Below are 18,820 nucleotides of genomic sequence, written 5' to 3' on the forward strand. Positions count from 1 at the left end.
TTAAGCATAGGTTGGGTTTCAAATATGTAACTAAATGGAAATCTATCATATGTAGATAATTAGGAAATGTTTCAACTTTGGTTTGAACACAGAAGTGACCTATGTGTCTCTTTAGGAAGGAAACAATAAACATAGAAAAAAAAGAAAAAATAGAAATAAAATCCCACCCACCCCGATTTTCAGACTAAAACAACAATCCCAACAATCAAACATGAATACACTTGTAGAGATACGTTGCTGCTCGCTTTCCATCTTGCTCTTACTAGCTAAACCTTGGCGTAAACTAAAACCTGCGAGCTCTCTAAGTTGAAAACAAACGTTGTGAATAGACATTTATGGCTGAATATTTACTGCCCACGGTAAGGGCTGCTTGAGTCTCTTTTCGAAAGATTAACATAAATGAGGGGGAAAGCAGTGGGCCTAAGCCCACTTATTTGCTTCGCCAGTGGATATGGACTAAACCAAAATATACTCTCCTGTAAATGTAATAGAACTCACCCCGGAAAGATACGGTTAGTTGAAAATGTACAAATCAAGTATAGCGACCGGAAGATATCAGTAGTTCAGTCCGGATAAGAGAAAACAAACAAACTGCATCTTATCCCCCAGAGAGACCGTCCTGGCTCAGACGTTGTTCAGTTCTTTGAGAAAAGTGTACACTTCTCCCGGTGTGTTGAAGAGATGGCTTCGGCCTTTGTACTGAACTTTCATCCGCGCAGGGTGGATGAAGTGGCCGGTGATGTTCTTCTCCTTCAGTGCTTTGGCGGCAGGTCTGAACTGCTTGCGACGTCTGGCGAGATGCGCTCATATCCGGGAAAAGGCTGACCCTCTTGCCATCGATGGTGATGTCCCCTTTGGCTCTTGCGAGTTGCAGTATCTTCTCTCTGTCTTGGAAGCGGAGGAACCTGATCAGGACGGCCCGTGGGGGCTCATCTGGCCGGTGTTTCGGCTCTGATGTTCTGTGGGCGCGTTCGATTTCCAGTGGCTTGGTGAAGTTGATTATGCCTAGGACATCCGGGATACATTGAGTGAAGAAACGGACCGGGTCACGGCCCTCGCTGTCCTCTTTCAATCACACCACACGGATATTACTACGTCTACTCTGGTTCTCCATCTGATCTACCTTGTTTTTGAGGTAGGCATTGTCCTTTTGCAGTTGTATCAAGACATGGTCATGTCAAGCGATGGTATCTTCAACTGTGCTAATGCGCAACTCTGCCTCAGTCGTTCTCAAAAGGAGATCATTCATGGAGGATTTCAGGTCGTCAATGGAAGAATGGAGTTCAGCCGATTTCTTATCAATTTTCATAGAAGGACCTTTGTTACCATCCTGAATTTCCCGGAGGAGAGTAGCCAGCATGCCGGCAGGCTCGCAAGAGGCTGCCGAGAGCAACAGTCTGGAACTGTCGTTTGAGTTATGAGGGCTAATGCTAATCTTGCTAGCTGTAGCGTTATCGTTATCTTGGGAATCAACAACGTTTTGGTCGTCCTTCTTGCCTCTCGGTCGGAGGTCCATGGCTCTTTGGGAAGGTAAGTACTTGACAATTTATCAGCCGATATTAGAATATTGTTTCAACGTTGTTATTTAGGTAATAATAGAATAACTTTGAAGAGCTCGGTTTGTCAACGTCTGCTCAGCTCCGCGGCATCACGTGCTCCCAAAACTAGGGTGTTTGACCAAGAACTTGATCAAGAAGTTGCCGGTGACAATGTTGATACAGTACACCACTTTAAGTTATGCCTGTTCAACATGGTATAGTGGGCTGACAGTGAAGCAAAATAAGAGAATGCAGGTTGTAAAGAACAACATAATCATATATCTGCTGGACGTATCCGCCAGAACCCATGTAGGAGCTAGTCAGTGCAAGGCACGCTGGTATGCTTCCAGAAGAGCAAAAAGTAGCACAGCTGAAACTTAGCCACATGCACAACGTCTAACAAGGTACTGCCCCTTGGTACTTGAACACTCATATACACATGGTGCAGCATATAGCCACAATACAAGAGCCAGTGTCCGCTATTGCAAGGTGCCCAGAGCCAATGATGCGGCACGGAGCGTTTTCTTTTATACTGGAATTCAACTGTGGAATAGCCTCCCAATAGCCATAAAGCTGTCCCAGTCCAAAAATATTTTTAGAGGGCAGGTTAGAAAACGTGTACAGGCCCACAAAAGAGAATGACTGAAATAGACTTATTTTAGTCTTGCATTTTTGTATTAATTATGTATAAATTGAGATGTAGGCTAGTTAGTTGCTTATCATAGGCCGATGTATTTTCCTGTGTATTTCCATGTATTTTCCTGTGTTTTATGTCCTGTGTTGGTCTTACACCGAGGACAACATTGAAATAAGTGTTTTTACGCTTTCATATGCAGACCTGGGTTCAAATACTATTTCAAATATCTCAATTACTTTCACATACATTCGACGTAAGTATTCAGATATCTTTTAGTTTAAAATGTTGATGTATTTGGAAATACACTTGGAAAGTATTTGAAAATACCCAAGTACACTGATTCAAATACACTGACTAAATTACACTATTTGGTAAAAAAAAAAAACTTTCAAATACTCAAACAAATGTACTTGTTTCGGGCTGTGCATTTGAAAATACAAAAATACACAGAAAAAGGTTTTTAAATAATAAATACTCAAATACACATGTATGTAAACCCAGGTCTGTTCATGTGTCATCCTCTGGGCTTCTTGTAGTTTTTAAACTGTACAAATAGTTTTACCCCCCAAAAGTGTATCAATCCATCAATAAATCAATTCAATCAATATAAATCATGAAACCTCAATGTAGACATTGACCAATGTAGTCATTAAAGTGCCGGATAAATAAGTAATCCATACATCAGTATGTTCATATTTTATAGCTACAACATTACATGAAACAACATTTCTAACCAAATTTGGCTCAAACATCCGTTGATCAGTGTGCAGTGCGCTAGGAGAGTGTCTGTGGACTGTCTGCGTTTGAAAGGATAGTGTATGCCCAAAAAATTTGGCTGTAGTCTGTAGTCTATGGGGTGAGAAGGCACTGGCATTTAGGTTTCTCCAGCCTTGGACGGTGGTTCCTGAACTCGTCATCCCTGCATAACCCCAAAAAGATTAACCAACTCTCTGCATTAGGAAACATTGACCATTGACCATTGACAACAAGACAGTATAAATAGCATCTGTAGTCTACAGATGTAGGATCTTAATTCGATCACTCTTTCGTTGCTGAGAATTTCTCTGCCGCAGGAAATGCAGATGAGCTTTATGATTTACATAAATTCACTGAAAACCTGCATTAACACACCTGTATATTAACAGTATTCCACTTTTCATGTAGCCTCATTTTGTCCAGCTATTAGCTTAACCACGATCAAGCGACATTATGGACTAAACGTTCAAATCCTGTTGCTGCAGTATTATTTTGCTGTGACAATACAGGTCAAATTAAGATCCTACATCTGTATGTAGCGAGGTGGACAGACTGTGAGTTCATTTTTGAGGTTGGAGCAGAGGGGTTTCCATATCTTGTGAAGTCGCAGTGATTCCGTAGCTTCTGTAGTGTGGTCTGTCGGTTCACACGCATCGTATAACGGCCCTCCGTTGCATAACTGTTCTAGCTCGGATCTGGGCGGCTGTAGTGTGTGACGTTTGCACTTTGCAGCTGCTATATCAAGGAGACTGAGAGAGTCATTCTTAGACGCTATTACTTGACTGTCTCTCAACCTACAGCTCGACTAATGATCAGTACGGAAGAAACACACTCAAAACACACAGGCCAATTACTGCACTGCTTAGGTTACCATTATCAAATTGTGAGTTAACAGTGTTGTCAACCCATTCCAGCCCAGTAGACTCATTCCAATTTCATAATGCAAAAACAACGCAATCTTTAATTTACAACGTGTATCCATTGCAAAAAGTTGTATGGTCAGCTTTAATCAGGGCTGGGTCGCTCCTCTTTTCAGTTCGCTGCAGCTAGCGACTGGAACAAGATGTAACAAACACTTAAACTGGACAGTTTTATCTCAATCTCTTCATTCAAAGACTTAATTATGGACACTCTTACTGACAGTTGTGTCTGCTTTGCGTGATATATTGTTGTCTCTACCTTCTTGCCCTTTGTGCTGTTGTCTGTGCCCAATAATGTTTGTACCATGTTTTGTGCTGCTACCATGTTGTGTTGCTACCATGCTGTGCTGTCATGTGTTGCTGCCTTGCTGTGTTGTTGTCTTAGGTCTCTCTTTATGTAGTGTTGTCTTTCTTGTCATGATGTGTGTTATGTCCTATATTTATATATACAGTGGGGAGAACAAGTATTTGATACACTGTCAATTTTGCAGGTTTTCCTACTTACAAAGCATGTAGAGGTCTGTACTTTTTATCATAGGTACACTTCAACTGTGAGAGATGGAATCTAAAACAAAAATCCAGAAAATCACATTGTATGATTTTTAAGTAATTAATTTGCATTTTATTGCATGACATAAGTATTTGATCACCTACCAACCAGTAAGAATTCCGGCTCTCACAGACCTGTTAGTTTTTCTTTGAGAAGCCCTCCTGTTCTCCACTCATTACCTGTATTAACTCCACCTGTTTGAACTCGTTACCTGTATAAAAGACACCTGTCCACACACTCAATCAAACAGACTCCAACCTCTCCACAATGGCCAAGACCAGAGAGCTGTGTAAGGACATCAGGGATAAAATTGTAGACCTGCACAAGGCTGGGATGGGCTACAGGACAATAGAAAAACAGCTTGGTGAGAAGGCAACAACTGTTGGCGCAATTATTAGAAAATGGAAGACGTTCAAGATGACGGTCAATCACCCTCGGTCTGGGGCTCCATGCAAGATCTCACCTCGTGGGGCATCAATGATCATGAAGAAGGTGAGGGATCAGCCCAGAACTACACGGCAGGACCTGGTCAATGACCTGAAGAGAGCTGGGACCACAATCTCAAAGAAAACCATTAGTAACACACCACGCCGTCATGGATTAAAATCCTGCAGTGCACGCAAGGTCCCCCTGCTCAAGCCAGTGCATGTCCAGGCCCGTCTGAAGTTTGCCAATGACCATCTGGATGATCCAGAGGAGGAATGGGAGAAGGTCATGTGGTCTGATGAGACAAAAATAGAGCTTTTTGGTCTAAACTCCACTCGCCGTGTTTGGAGGAAGAAGAAGGATGAGTACAACCCCAAGAACACCATCCCAACCGTGAAGCATGGAGGTGGAAACATCATTCTTTGGGGATGATTTTCTGCAAAGGGGACAGGACGACTGCACTGTATTGAGGGGAGGATGGATTTGGCCATGTATCGCGAGATCTTGGCCAACAACCTCCTTTCCTCAGTAAGAGCATTGAAGATGGGTCGTGGCTGGGTCTTCCAGCATGACAACGACCCGAAACACACAGCCAGGGCAACTAAGGAGTGGCTCCGTAAGAAGCATTTCAAGGTCCTGGAGTGGCCTAGACAGTCTCCAGACCTGAACCCAATAGAAAATCTTTGGAGGGAGCTGAAAGTCCGTATTGCCCAGCGACAGCCCCGAAACCTGAAGGATCTGGAGAAGGTCTGTATGGAGGAGTGGGCCAAAATCCCTGCTGCAGTGTGTGCAAACCTGGTCAAGAACTACAGGAAACGTATGAACTCTGTAATTGCAAACAAAGGTTTCTGTACCAAATATTAAGTTCTGCTTTTCTGATGTATCAAATACTTATGTCATGCAATAAAATGCAAATTAAATACTTAAAAATTATACAATGTGATTTTCTGGATTTTTGTTTTAGATTCTGTCTCTCACAGTTGAAGTGTACCTATGATAAAAATGACAGACCTCTACATGCTTTGTAAGTAGGAAAACCTGCAAAATCGGCGGTGTATCAAATACTTGTTCTCCCCACTGTATATATTTAATCCCCGTCCCCGCATTTTGTAAATAACAATTTGTTCTTACCTGACTTGCCTAGTTAAATAAAGGTTAAATAAAAATAAAATAAAGAAAGTCTGACAGTTAAGATTGCTGATGAGTCTTGGGGTGTGGGGGATTGGGCATAGGGAGAGGGGTTGGTGGCAGGAGCTGGGAAAGAGACTAATTTGGTCAGCCCCCTGTTGAAGGTGGACATGCCGCAGACAGCTGTGTAACAAGAGACAGAGTGTCAATTCAGGGCAAGGGCAGCGTGACCAGCCCACACTCCACCCCTCCGTATCCCCTCACAGTGGTAGAGGAGGGAGGGAGTAGACTAATGGGTTGGGGTTTACTAGGTAAGGTTGCAATTGGGTGAGGGAAGGCAGAGGGACCGAGGGAGTTATCAGGGGTCAAGAAAGAAAGAGTGAAGACATAGTGTGTGGGATTGAGTGTTCGGTTAGGGTTAGGAACAAGGTGGCGTGGTGGGTGACAGGTGTGATTGGGTAAGGCAAGTGTTGTGGTGGGACGAACCAGGGGTGCAAGCTGTTGCCGTTGCCTGTTGGCCAGATCACACCATAGACTTGCAGCATTGGCAGGATGCCCGTCTCCCCTGGGGCTATCTCAAGGCACTTCACCCGTCACAATGGCTCGCTCATTGGACTTTCTCTGCATCAGTGTTGGTCTCCTCTCGCTTTGTCCAGGCTCTGTAACCCTGCTGCAAATAGACCAAGCAGTACATTCCGACAGGAGGATGACAATGATGCTGCCTTCAAGTGCTGTCCAAAAATTCTGACCTTTCACCTTTTCAACCAAGACGATACTGTCAAGATTAGAAAGTTAGACAACTTTATTATCAGCAATGTTAGCTAGCTTATCTAGCCTGCTAAATTGGCTGAAGAATTGTTCTGAATAAAAAACACTTGAACGCCATCATGTCATATTTATGACCTCAATAACTAGGAAATATAACACACAGAGGAGCATTTGAGAGCAGCACGACATCATAAGAATGAATAAATTAATTTAATTAGGGAAGGGGTCTGTAGTGTCCATTATGCGTGCAAAGTAATGTGATTGAATACTGGGGGTCACTGCTCAAAAAAATAAAGGGAACACTTAAACAACACAATGTAACTCCAAGTCAATCACACTTCTGTGAAATCAAACTGTCCACTTAGGAAGCAACACTGATTGACAATAAATTTCACATGCTGTTGTGCAAATGGAATAGACAAAAGGTGGAAATTATAGGCAATTAGCAAGACACCCCCAATAAAGGAGTGGTTCTGCAGGTGGTGACCACAGACCACTTCTCAGTTCCTATGCTTCCTGGCTGATGTTTTGGTCACTTTTGAATGCTGGCGGTGCTTCCACTCTAGTGGTAGCATGAGACGGAGTCTACAACCCACACAAGTGGCTCAGGTAGTGCAGCTCATCCAGGATGGCACATCAATGCGAGCTGTGGCAAGAAGGTTTGCTGTGTCTGTCAGCGTAGTGTCCAGAGCATGGAGGCGCTACCAGGAGACAGGCCAGTACATCAGGAGACGTGGAGGAGGCCGTAGGAGGGCAACAACCCAGCAGCAGGACCGCTACCTCCACCTTTGTGCAAGGAGGAGCAGGTGGAGCACTGCCAGAGCCCTGCAAAATGACCTCCAGCAGGCTACAAATGTGCATGTGTCTGCTCAAACGGTCAGAAACAGACTCCATGAGGGTGGTATGAGGGCCCGACGTCCACAGGTGGGGGTTGTGCTTACAGCCCAACACCGTGCAGGACGTTTGGCATTTGCCAGAGAACACCAAGATTGGCAAATTCGCCACTGGCGCCCTGTGCTCTTCACAGATGAAAGCAGGTTCACACTGAGCACATGAGCACATGTGACAGACGTGACAGAGTCTGGAGACGCCGTGGAGAACGTTCTGCTGCCTGCAACATCCTCCAGCATGACCGGTTTGGTGGTGGGTCAGTCATGGTGTGGGGTGGCATTTCTTTGGGGGGCCGCACAGCCCTCCATGTGCTCACCAGAGGTAGCCTGACTGCCATTAGGTACCGAGATGAGATCCTCAGACCCCTTGTGAGACCATATGCTGGTGCGGTTGGCCCTGGGTTCCTCCTAATGCAAGACAATGCTAGACCTCATGTGGCTGGAGTGTGTCAGCAGTTCCTGCAAGAGGAAGGCATTGATGCTATGGACTGGCCCGCCCGTTCCCCAGACCTGAATCCAATTGAGCACATCTGGGACATCATGTCTCGCTCCATCCACCAACGCCACGTTGCACCACAGACTGTCCAGGAGTTGGCGGATGCTTTAGTCCAGGTCTGGGAGGAGATCCCTCGGGAGACCATCCGCCACCTCATCAGGAGCATGCCCAGGCGTTGTAGGGAGGTCATACAGGCACGTGGAGGCCACACACACTACTGAGCCTCATTTTGACTTGTTTTAAGGACATTACATCAAAGTTGGATCAGCCTGTAGTGTGGTTTTCCACTTTAATTTTGAGTGTGACTCCAAATCCAGACCTCCATCGGTTGATAAATTTGATTTACATTGATCATTTTTGTGTGATTTTGTTGTCAGCACATTCAACTATGTAAAGAAAAAAGTATTTAATAAGAATATTTCATTCATTCAGATCTAGGATGTGTTATTTTAGTGTTCCCTTTATTTTTTTGAGCAGTGTATTAAAATTATAGTGGCAGATGCATGGATGAATTTGCACTAGACAGGAATTGGTCAGAGTATACTTTTTTTGAAGTTGTAATTGTTCCTTTGCTTTATTTTTCATTGCTTTGTTTTTGATGTTGTTGTTCTATTGCAGTGGCATGTTCAATCATCTTTATTCCGGGGCTGCCGTGGTGAAGAAATGACTGATCCCCGTAAGGGGGGTCATTACGCTCCATCACGGAGGCATCTGTCAAACCTGGATCATCAGCAATGGGCCTGCCCTCATCTGCCAACAGATACATATCCCCGCCCACATGATGGGCTTCCAAGGCTGCTAAAATGTCCTTTTGCAAATATTCTGTCTGGATAAAAACATAATGATGAGCAAACTAGACCTGCTGTTCAATAAATCAATAAAATGCATTTTATAAAGCCCTTTTTACATCTGCAGTTGTCACAAAGTGCTTTACAGATACCCAGTCTAAAACCCCAAAGAGAAAGCAATGCAGATGCAGAAGCACAGTGCATAGAAAAAACTCCCTAGATGGCAGGAACCTAGGAAGAAAGAAACCTAGAGAGGAACCAAGCTCAGAAGATTGGCCAGTCCTCTTCTGGCTGTACCGGGTAGAGATTTAAGAGTACATGTGATCATTAATGCCAGATCGTTGATCTAATATGGCCTGCATTGATCTAAGGTGACATTATAGATAACATTCATATCTTTCACTTCACATGTAAATAGCATGCATTACACATGCATTACTAATTAATCTGTAATAAACAAAACACATTAAAAGACAAACCTACTATAGGCTAAACTAAGTAGCGTTCGTGGGGTATAAGAATCCATGTGATAAGGAAAAAGAATTCCAGCTTTTCCCAACCTGTGCTACTGACATAAGGACCCCTGCTATCCATGGCATGTTTGGCAAAAGCATTGCTCAGCTTTTTTGGAGCGTGTTACTTACTACTCCCACCCCATCGTACAACCCCTCCCACCATCCTGATGACCCCGTGGAGAGTCGACTCCAAAATACTCGATTCCTCGACTCCTTGACCATCGACTCTGCGAGTCTACTCTCATTTTATAAAAAAAAAAAATTGATTGCTGCTAATATCGATTATTTTAGGATAATGTAAGTAACACATATCTGCAATACAATAGCATGTTCTTAGACTAAAGAGCAGCTTCAAGCTGTCTGTTCATTGAGTTTTGAATTAATGAATTAAGGTTTAGGCAGCTAGGCTGATGTACTGATTAGCCTTGATTATTTTGGTTAGTAGATTGTCAGACAGCTCCGTATGGATAAGAGCGTCTGCTAAATGACTTAAATGTAAATGTAAATGTAGTCAATCACACAGTTCATGAGTGCGTATACACGCACTCTCAATTATAGCTAGAGTCAGGAGTCGACTGCAAAAATCCTGGATCGACTCCACTAAAACACTAGATCCCCTACCACAGGCACTATGGCGGCGGACAGGGAGGGGAGAGCAGGGAGGGGTGAGGGTGCAGTTGCAGCCGTGCCTTGGATGACAGATGTAAATCCAGTCCTTCCGTAAACTAAACTGGGTATCAGAGACAGGATTGGGCCAATGAGAGACCAGCATGCAGTAAAATGTGCAGCCAATGGCTGCGTGTCTGCCCGGTATATAAGAAGAGCTCAAGAATCTTTGGAGTTGGGTGACCTCTATATTTTGGCTCTGGTGAACAGGATCTGATCCCAAGGACTGTTACTTTTTTTCTTGTCAAGTGTGCAGGTAAAAATGCAACGCTGTGCTTTGTATGAATAGCTAATGCTTTGGGATAAGGGCAGTGTGGCGGTTTGGATTAGTTGGACTCGGAAAGGCTTCTGACCTAAAACATTTTTGGGAGAAAAGATTTGAAAAATTGAATGGTGCACATTTTTGAGTTAGCTGAGTTTTGTTATTTTGGCGTGTCCCTATTTGAAATGGAGAGGTGCTTTTTAAGCTTCTCAGGTTTTTTTTTACCTCTCCTACACACTTTTATTTTGTTTATTAGTTTTAATCATATAATTTGGTATTTTTCTTCTGTGCAAATAATTAATTCAATAACAATATACTTAAATGAGGCATATACTTAATGATGCAAAAATAAGTCCTGGGTCAGTAAATGTACATATGGGGGCAATCTGGAAGGGTTTCAGATCAGTGGGATAATGAACAGCATATTTTAGTAGGAGTCTGATTCTCTTGGCTCATTTGATGATTATTTATTTTTCTGGAAATGAAGATGTGAATTGCAAAGTTGTGAACTGTTGCAAAGTTTTATAAGCTTTGTGTCAGCAAATGGTTCTCTGGTGCAGATACTGAGATAAATAAGTAAGTGTATCACAATCAGATACAGTGTGAGGGCTATACACAGCTGTGGAACAGGTGTAAAAAGTTAGCTGGTCTAGAATGTCCAGCAATTGCTTTCGGACAGTTACTGTAACAGTCACACCCTTTTCATTGCTTTTGGACATGGGCATGTGATGCAACAAATGCGTCAATAGTTAAGTCCAGATCATGTGCTAATTTTTTAAATAAATATTTCAAGAAAGGTTGAGGTAAATTCCATGCCAACCAAATGCATTTAAGGAAAATAAATTAAATACAATTTATGAATTTGAGAATGGCCTATCAAGTATAGTGAATACAATTTAATTAATGAGTTGACCTTTAAAACAGCTATGTTGTTTCATAAGACTTCATGTGTGATGAGCATCAAGGTAGCTAAATGTTCCAAGATATTGTGATGGAAAACCAAGAGGGGCTGCAAAGGGTAATGACATGACGAGGGGGGCTCTTTGCATGAGTGGAGAGGAGGGGTTGGAAATATGTTGCATATGTAAGAGGGCAAAGGGAATATAGGATAAGGGTAGAATGTTGAAGAGGATGTGAGGTTTGGGTTGAGGGTGTTAAAAATACCCAACACACAAGTGATCCTCCCCCTTATCTATTCCGAACAGAAACATGACCCAATGGACGGGGACGTTGACTGACATTTGTAACTAGGATACGGGGTATCCACACCACTAGGGGTTTTTGCAGCTGTTCTATTGAGTATCCGGCAGTAATCTTTTAAATGTTGGGCTAAGGAAGTTTCTCTTGCCCTGAGACAGAGCACTCCTTGTAGACTTTACTCAGCTGTCAGTGTCAGGGAACTTCCTTTCAAATCGGTCACTATTAGGATTTGTGGATTATTTTCTGTGCAACTAGACAATAAATATCTGAAGATTTCTTATTTTCTTTCCCTCCTGCAGTGTTAGAAACGCAATCATGCCTTTCGGTAACACCCACAACAACTTCAAACTCAACTTCAAAGTTGAGGAGGAGTACCCTGACCTCACCAAGCACAACAACCACATGGCCAAGGTGCTGACCAAGGACATGTACGCCAAGCTGAGGGACAAGCAGACCCCCTCTGGCTTCACTTTGGATGACGTCATCCAGACCGGTGTCGACAACCCTGGTGAGTGCCACATATCTCCCAAACACCTGCTGAGGATAGCCACCAACCACCGCAAACACACAACTGTCAAAGGTAGAACTGAGACGGTCTGCACAACCAAGTTAGCGCTCTAGGGATTGATCATCCTAATACCATTGCAATAATTACATATGAAAATAAAATATGCCATTGAGCAGACACTTATATCCAAAGTGACTTACAGAGCTGTACATACATTGCTCAAGACCTGTTCACGCTACTTGCTAGCAACAACACTGAGACCATCAGTCAACTTACTTGTAATAATGTCAATTCTGAAATGTTATATTATATAGTTGTGGTATAGTATATTATATGGTTGTGGTATTAGTATGTCTTGAGCTAGCTGAGGATTAAAAAAAAATGTAAGTATGTATTTCAGCACCGGGATGATTTTATTTATATGGTTGTGTATTTCAGCACCGGGATGCTGAAATACATACTTTGTTTTTAAATCCTCAGCTAGCTCAAGACATACTAACACCACAACCATATAACTCAAATCTAATCAAATTTGGTTAGTCACATGCGCCGAATACAACAGGTGTAAACCTTACAGTGAAATGCTTACTTACGAGCCCCTAACCAACAATGCAGTTAAAAAAATACGGCTAAGAATAAGAAATAAAAGTAACAACTAATTAAAGAGCAGCAGTAAAATAACAATAGCGAGACTATATACAGGAGGGTACTGGTGCAGAGTCAATGTGCAGGGGCACCGGTTAGTTGAGGTAATATGTACATGTAGGTAGATTTATTAAAGTGACTATACATAGATGAATCTCTGTAGTGCCTTGCGGTCGGAGGCCGAGCAGTTGCCATACCAGGCAGTGATGCAACCAGTCAGGATGTTCTTGATGGTGCAGCTGTAGAACCTTTTGAGGATCTGAGGACCCATGCTAAATCTTTTCAGTCTCCTGAGGGGGAAAAGGTTTTGTCGTGCCCTCTTCATGACTGTCTTGGTGTGCTTGGACCATGTTAGTTTGTTGATGATGTGGACACCAAGGAACTTGAAGCTCTCAACCTTGCCCACTGCAGCCCCGTCAATGAGAATGGGGGCGTGCTCTGTGCTCTTTTTCCTGTAGTACACAATCATCTCCTTTGTCTTGATCACGTTGAGAGAGAGATTGTTGTCCTGGCACCACACGGCCAGGTCTCTGACATCTTCCCTATAGGCTGTCTCATCGTAATCTGTGGATCTGTTGGGGCGGTATGCAAATTGGAGTGGGTCTAGGGTTTCTGGGATAATGGTGTTGATGTGAGCCATGACCAGCCTTTCAAAGCACTTCATGGCCACAGACGTGAGTGCTACGGGTCGGTAGTCATTTAGGCAGGTTACCTTAGTGTTCTTGGACACAGGCACTATGGTGGTCTGCTTAAACCATGTTGGTATTACAGACTCGGACAGGGAGAGGTTGAAAATGTCAGGGAAGACACTTTCCAGTTGGTCAGCGCATGCTCGCAGTACACGTCCTGATAATCCGTCTGGCCCTGCGGCCTTGTGAATGTTGACCTGTTTAAAGGTCTTACTCACATCGGCTGTGGAGAGCGTGATCACACAGTCGTCTGGAACAGCTGGTGCTCTCATGCATGTTTCAGTGTTATTTGCCTCGAAGCGAGCGTAGAAGTAGTTTCGCTCATCTGGTAGGCTTGTGTCGCTGGGCAGCTCTCGGCTGTGCTTCCCTTTGTAGTCTGTAATGGTTTGCAAGCCCTGCCACATCCGACGAGCGTCAGAGCCGATGTAGTACGATTCGATCTTAGTCCTGTATTGATGCTTTGCCTGTTTGATGGTTCGTCGGAGGGAATAGCAGGATTTCTTATAAGCTTCCGGGTTAGAGTCTTGCTCCTTGAAAGCGGCAGCTCTAGCCTTTACCTCAGTGCGGATATTGCCTGTAATCCATGGCTTCTGGTTGGGGTGTGTACGTATGGTCACTGTGGGGGCGACATCATCGATGCACTTATTGATGAAGCCATTGACTGATGTGGTGTACTCCTAAATGCCATCGGAGGAATCCCAGAACATATTCCAGTCTGTGCTAGCAAAGCAGTCCTGTAGCTTAGCATCTGCTTCATCTGACCACTTTTTTAATGATCTTGTCACTGGTGCTTCCTGCTTTAATTTTGCTTGTACGCAGGAATCAGGAGGATAGAATTATGGTCAGATTTGCCAAATGGAGGGCGTTGTATGCATCTCTGTGTGTGGAGTATAGGTGGTCCAGAGTTTTTTCCCTCTGGTTGCACATTTAACATGCTGATAGAAATTTGGTAAAACGGATTTAAGTTTCCCTGCATTAAAGTCCCCTGCTACTAGGAACGCCGCCTCTGGGTGAGTGTTTTCTTGTTTGCTTATGGTGGAATACAGCTCATTCAATGCTGTCTTAGTTCCAGCCTCAGTCTGTGGTGGTATGTCAACAGCTACGAAAAATACAGATGAAAACTCTCTAGGTAGATAGTGTGGTCTACAACTTATCATGAGATACTCTACCTCAGGCGAGCAATAGCTCAAGACTTCCTTAGATATCGTGCACCAGCTGTTATTTACAACAATGCATAACCTGCCACCCCTTGTCTTACCAGACACCGCTGTTCTATCCTGCCGGTACAGCGTATAACCAGCCAGCTGTATGTTGATAGTGTTGTCGTTCAGCCACGACTCTGTGAAGCATAAGATATTACAGTTTTGAATGTCCCGTTGGTAGTTTAATCTTCTGCGTAGGTCATCAATTTTATTCTCCAAAGATTGCACGTTTGCTAGCAGAAGGGAAGGAAGTGGGGGTTTATTCGAAGTTGTTTTCGGTCATAAGAGACGATAGCGGCAACATTATGTACAAAATAAGTAAAAAAAATAAGTTACAAGCAACACAAATAAACAAACAAAAAAACACAATTGGTTGGGGACACGTAGATCATCAGTCTTCTTCTCCGGTGCCATTTATAGTATAGATATGCAGGTTACCTTATTAAATATGCAGCAGATATTTATTGCATATTTTTCACACCACAGAGTCGTATATTAATGTCAGTTAGTCTACTAATGTAGATGTGCTGCCTTCTTACCCTCCTCCTCCACTCCTCTCTCTCTGTCCTCAGGTCACCCCTTCATCATGACCGTTGGCTGCGTGGCAGGTGATGAGGAGTCCTACGAGATCTTCAAGGATCTGTTGGACCCCATCATCTCAGACCGTCATAGTGGATACAAGCCCACAGACAAGCACAAGACCGACCTGAACTTTGAGAACCTGAAGGTAGTGTCTAATTCTTCTGACATGTTTTATGGGTTTCATTTCCTATACGAAATGCCAAAGAGTACTGCTGAGTAAAAGCAGTGTGAAAATATTTGAATAATCTCTACATAGGAGGTTGGGAATCACAAACTTCTTTGAGACACTTGAAATGTTCTGATCTGAAACTCTGTTGTGACCTCTCTGTATAGGGAGGTGATGACCTGGACCCCAACTACGTCCTGTCCAGCCGTGTGCGTACCGGCCGCAGCATCAAGGGATACACCCTGCCCCCCCACAACAGCCGTGGCGAGCGCAGAGCAGTGGAGAAACTGTCCGTCGAGGGTGAGCCTCCCAGCTATCAATAGCTACAGGACATATGCATACACAGGATTATGCATGAAGCTAGGCAATAAAACGAACAAAAGGGAAGTGGAGATCCAAATGTATTTATTTATTTAAAAACATTTACCCCCTTTTTCTCTCCAATTTCGTGAGATCCAATTATGATCTTGTCTCATCGCTGCAACTCCCCAACGGGCTCGGAAGAGCCGATGGTCGAATCATGCGTACTCAAACATGACGTGCCAAGCCGCGTTTCTTAACACCCACTCGCTTAACCCAAAAGCCAGCTGCACCAATGTGTCGGAGGAAACACTGTTCAACTAACGACCGAAGTCAGCTTGCAGGCGCTCGGCCCACCATAAGGAGTCGTTAGAGCATGATGAGCCAAGTAAAGCCCCCCCGGCCAAACCCTCCTCTAACCCGGGGGACACTGGGCCAATTGTGCACCGACCTATGGGACCCCCGGTGACGGCTGGTTGTGACACAGCTTGGGATCGAACCCCAGGCAGTAGTGATGCGGCAACACCGCCATTCGGGAGGCTGGAGATCCAATTCTTAGGAACCCCTTAGATTAATTGGAAATAGAGATCAAAAGTGAATCCTTAGCTGCAATGACTAGTGCATGATGTCAGATAACATGGTATCTCCCTGCCTGGAGTTAAGAGTGAGGGGAAACTGAGGGGTTTTCTGTTCCTCCAGCTCTGAACACCCTGGACGGTGAATTCAAGGGAAAGTACTACCCCCTGAATAAGATGACCGATGCCGAGCAGGAGCAGCTTATCGCTGACCATTTCTTGTTTGACAAGCCCGTCTCCCCCCTGCTGCTGGGCGCTGGTATGGCCCGTGACTGGCCCGATGCAAGAGGAATCTGGTATGTACCCAGAACACAGACCCAAACCAATAGTTAACCAAAACAATACTGTATTGTACTGTACAGAATATCCCACAATGTATCATAGTGATGTATCATGTGAAACCTCATCCCTCCTTTCTGAAGGCATAACGATGCCAAGAGCTTCTTGGTCTGGGTGAATGAGGAGGATCACCTGCGTGTCATCTCCATGGAGAAGGGCGGCAACATGAAGGAGGTCTTCAGACGCTTCTGCGTTGGTCTGAAAAGGGTATGTACTGGTACTCAAACCATTTTGTAACTAGCTCTCACAGTCTCACGTCAGAATTAGACATTCATCCATGTTTCTCAAACGTCCAATTTTGAAGTTGTTGCAAACATCACATTTCGAAATGTTTAAGGTTACATTTTCAAGGTTAGGGTTAAGTTTTGGCTCCGAAATCTTAAATTTAGGCATTAACTCTGAATGGTTAAGGTAAGGGTTAAGTTTAAGAATTGACGTAAAACAAAAATCTCAAAAACTTTGGAATCAGAGGCAGATGCTTACGCCCATCCACCCGCCCCGTCCACAACAGCCTAGCAAAACTGACACCTACTTGAAGGTAACAGTGCTCACTGTTGCCCCTAGTGGCCGGTGTCCCCGTCATCTCCTGACGTTCTCAGACATGGATGGACGTTGAATACTGACTTGTATCACGGGTAACCTGGCTGCCATTTTGACATGGTAGAAAAACACCCTAACACAATGAAAAGACATGAAAACGCAGAGAGACAATTACAAGAATGTTGATACAGGGTTGTTTATTTCATCTGACAGATTGAGGAGACTTTCAAGAAGCACAACCACGGCTTCATGTGGAACGAGCATCTTGGCTACGTGCTGACCTGCCCCTCCAACTTGGGAACTGGTCTGCGTGGTGGCGTGCACGTCAAGCTGCCCAAGCTGAGCACACACCCCAAGTTTGAGGAGATCCTGACCAGGCTGCGTCTGCAGAAGCGTGGCACAGGTACTCAAACGCACAACAAAAAAGATCCAGAGCAGCTGCTGATATATTCAACTCTAAATCGTCACAGATCACGACAGTCTTCCCATTTACAATAAAACATGTAAAAAGGAAGATGAGCAAAAGCTATTCTGAAATAGCCATGTCCACAGCGGTTAGGACGTCTGTTCATTGAGTCTGTTATTTTTGGTGCTATTTGGATAATTTACAGTATGAGTAATTTTGCAGAGATTGTCTGAGACATACACTTAAACCCGCTTCTCTCTCCCTTTTCCCTGCTCTCTACAGGTGGCGTGGACACAGCCTCCGTGGGTGGAGTGTTCGACATCTCCAACGCTGACCGTCTGGGATCCTCTGAGGTAGCTCAGGTCCAGATGGTGGTGGATGGTGTCAAGCTCATGGTGGAGATGGAGAAGAAGCTGGAGAAGGGAGAGGCCATTGACGGCATGATCCCCGCCCAGAAGTAAAGAGTTGTTGACGTCGCTGGTCGTATTTTGTTTTTCTATTGTCAAGTTATGTGCCATTGAGCCAACCAACCGGCGCTTAGAGGAAACTGATGCTCGCTCTAGAGACTCTTCACTGCTCACCTATTTTTCTTCTTTCCTTCAGCCTTTTCTGTCTCTTTTGTTTTTTTCCTTTCCTTTTCTTCCTTGCGCCATTTTTTCCACTTCTCTCCTGTTCAGTTTGTAACATCCTGGATCAGCTTCCACTGAAGTCAGCTTGCCTGACAGATGTGGCATCACGTACATTTGAAATTTGGTTTTAGAAAAATTATAATTGAAACTGTGATTAAATAAACTTGGCCTCATGAACCAAAACAGATTGGTCTTTCTTGGTCATGCACTCATGATAAATCACTGCAAATGTTAAATCAAGTCTAATAGTGTTCAATTTAACAATCAAAAAGTCTCTTTATGGTCCCACACTACACAGAGTTAATGGTACACGTTCAAAAGTGTAAATTTCACAGATATTCTGTAACTCAGTAAATAGTTGCAAATTAAGATAACACTGGCCATTACTGGTTTTTGTTGGAATTACTCTACTTTGGTGTAAAATGTTTAAAAAAAATATATAATCCATCTGAGAAACTTCTTAAAGACATGCTCCCGAATTTCTGGCGACTACTAAGTATTTTTTAAACCTCCCACTTTGGTCTGGATGTGTCAATGTGTAGTTCATACATGCATAATCTATGAGCAGAATTACTGTTTACCTCAATTACACAAAATCCCTAGTTTGAAAGCAACAGTTTTTCTGGATGCTGCGCTGTGCCATTTTTCCTACGTTTACCCCCATAGAAATTTGTTTTCAACCAAAGGAAGAAGCCACTG

General features: G+C 43.8%; 1 protein-coding gene across 1 annotated transcript; it reads left to right on the plus strand.

Moving 5' to 3' along the window:
* The first annotated feature begins 10,194 nt into the window (after positions 1-10,194).
* LOC139537614 (creatine kinase M-type) lies at positions 10,195-18,304 on the plus strand. Its single transcript, XM_071339135.1, has 8 exons — positions 10,195-10,334; positions 11,840-12,048; positions 15,157-15,311; positions 15,500-15,632; positions 16,332-16,503; positions 16,630-16,753; positions 17,300-17,489; positions 17,775-18,304. The coding sequence occupies exons 2-8, from the start codon at positions 11,856-11,858 to the stop codon at positions 17,951-17,953; spliced, it is 1,146 nt and encodes a 381-aa protein (XP_071195236.1). The 5' UTR covers positions 10,195-10,334; positions 11,840-11,855; the 3' UTR covers positions 17,954-18,304.
* The last annotated feature ends 516 nt before the right edge of the window (positions 18,305-18,820 follow it).

This window comes from Salvelinus alpinus, chromosome 13 (assembly GCF_045679555.1).
Source record: "Salvelinus alpinus chromosome 13, SLU_Salpinus.1, whole genome shotgun sequence".
Taxonomy (NCBI): Eukaryota; Metazoa; Chordata; class Actinopteri; order Salmoniformes; family Salmonidae; genus Salvelinus; species Salvelinus alpinus.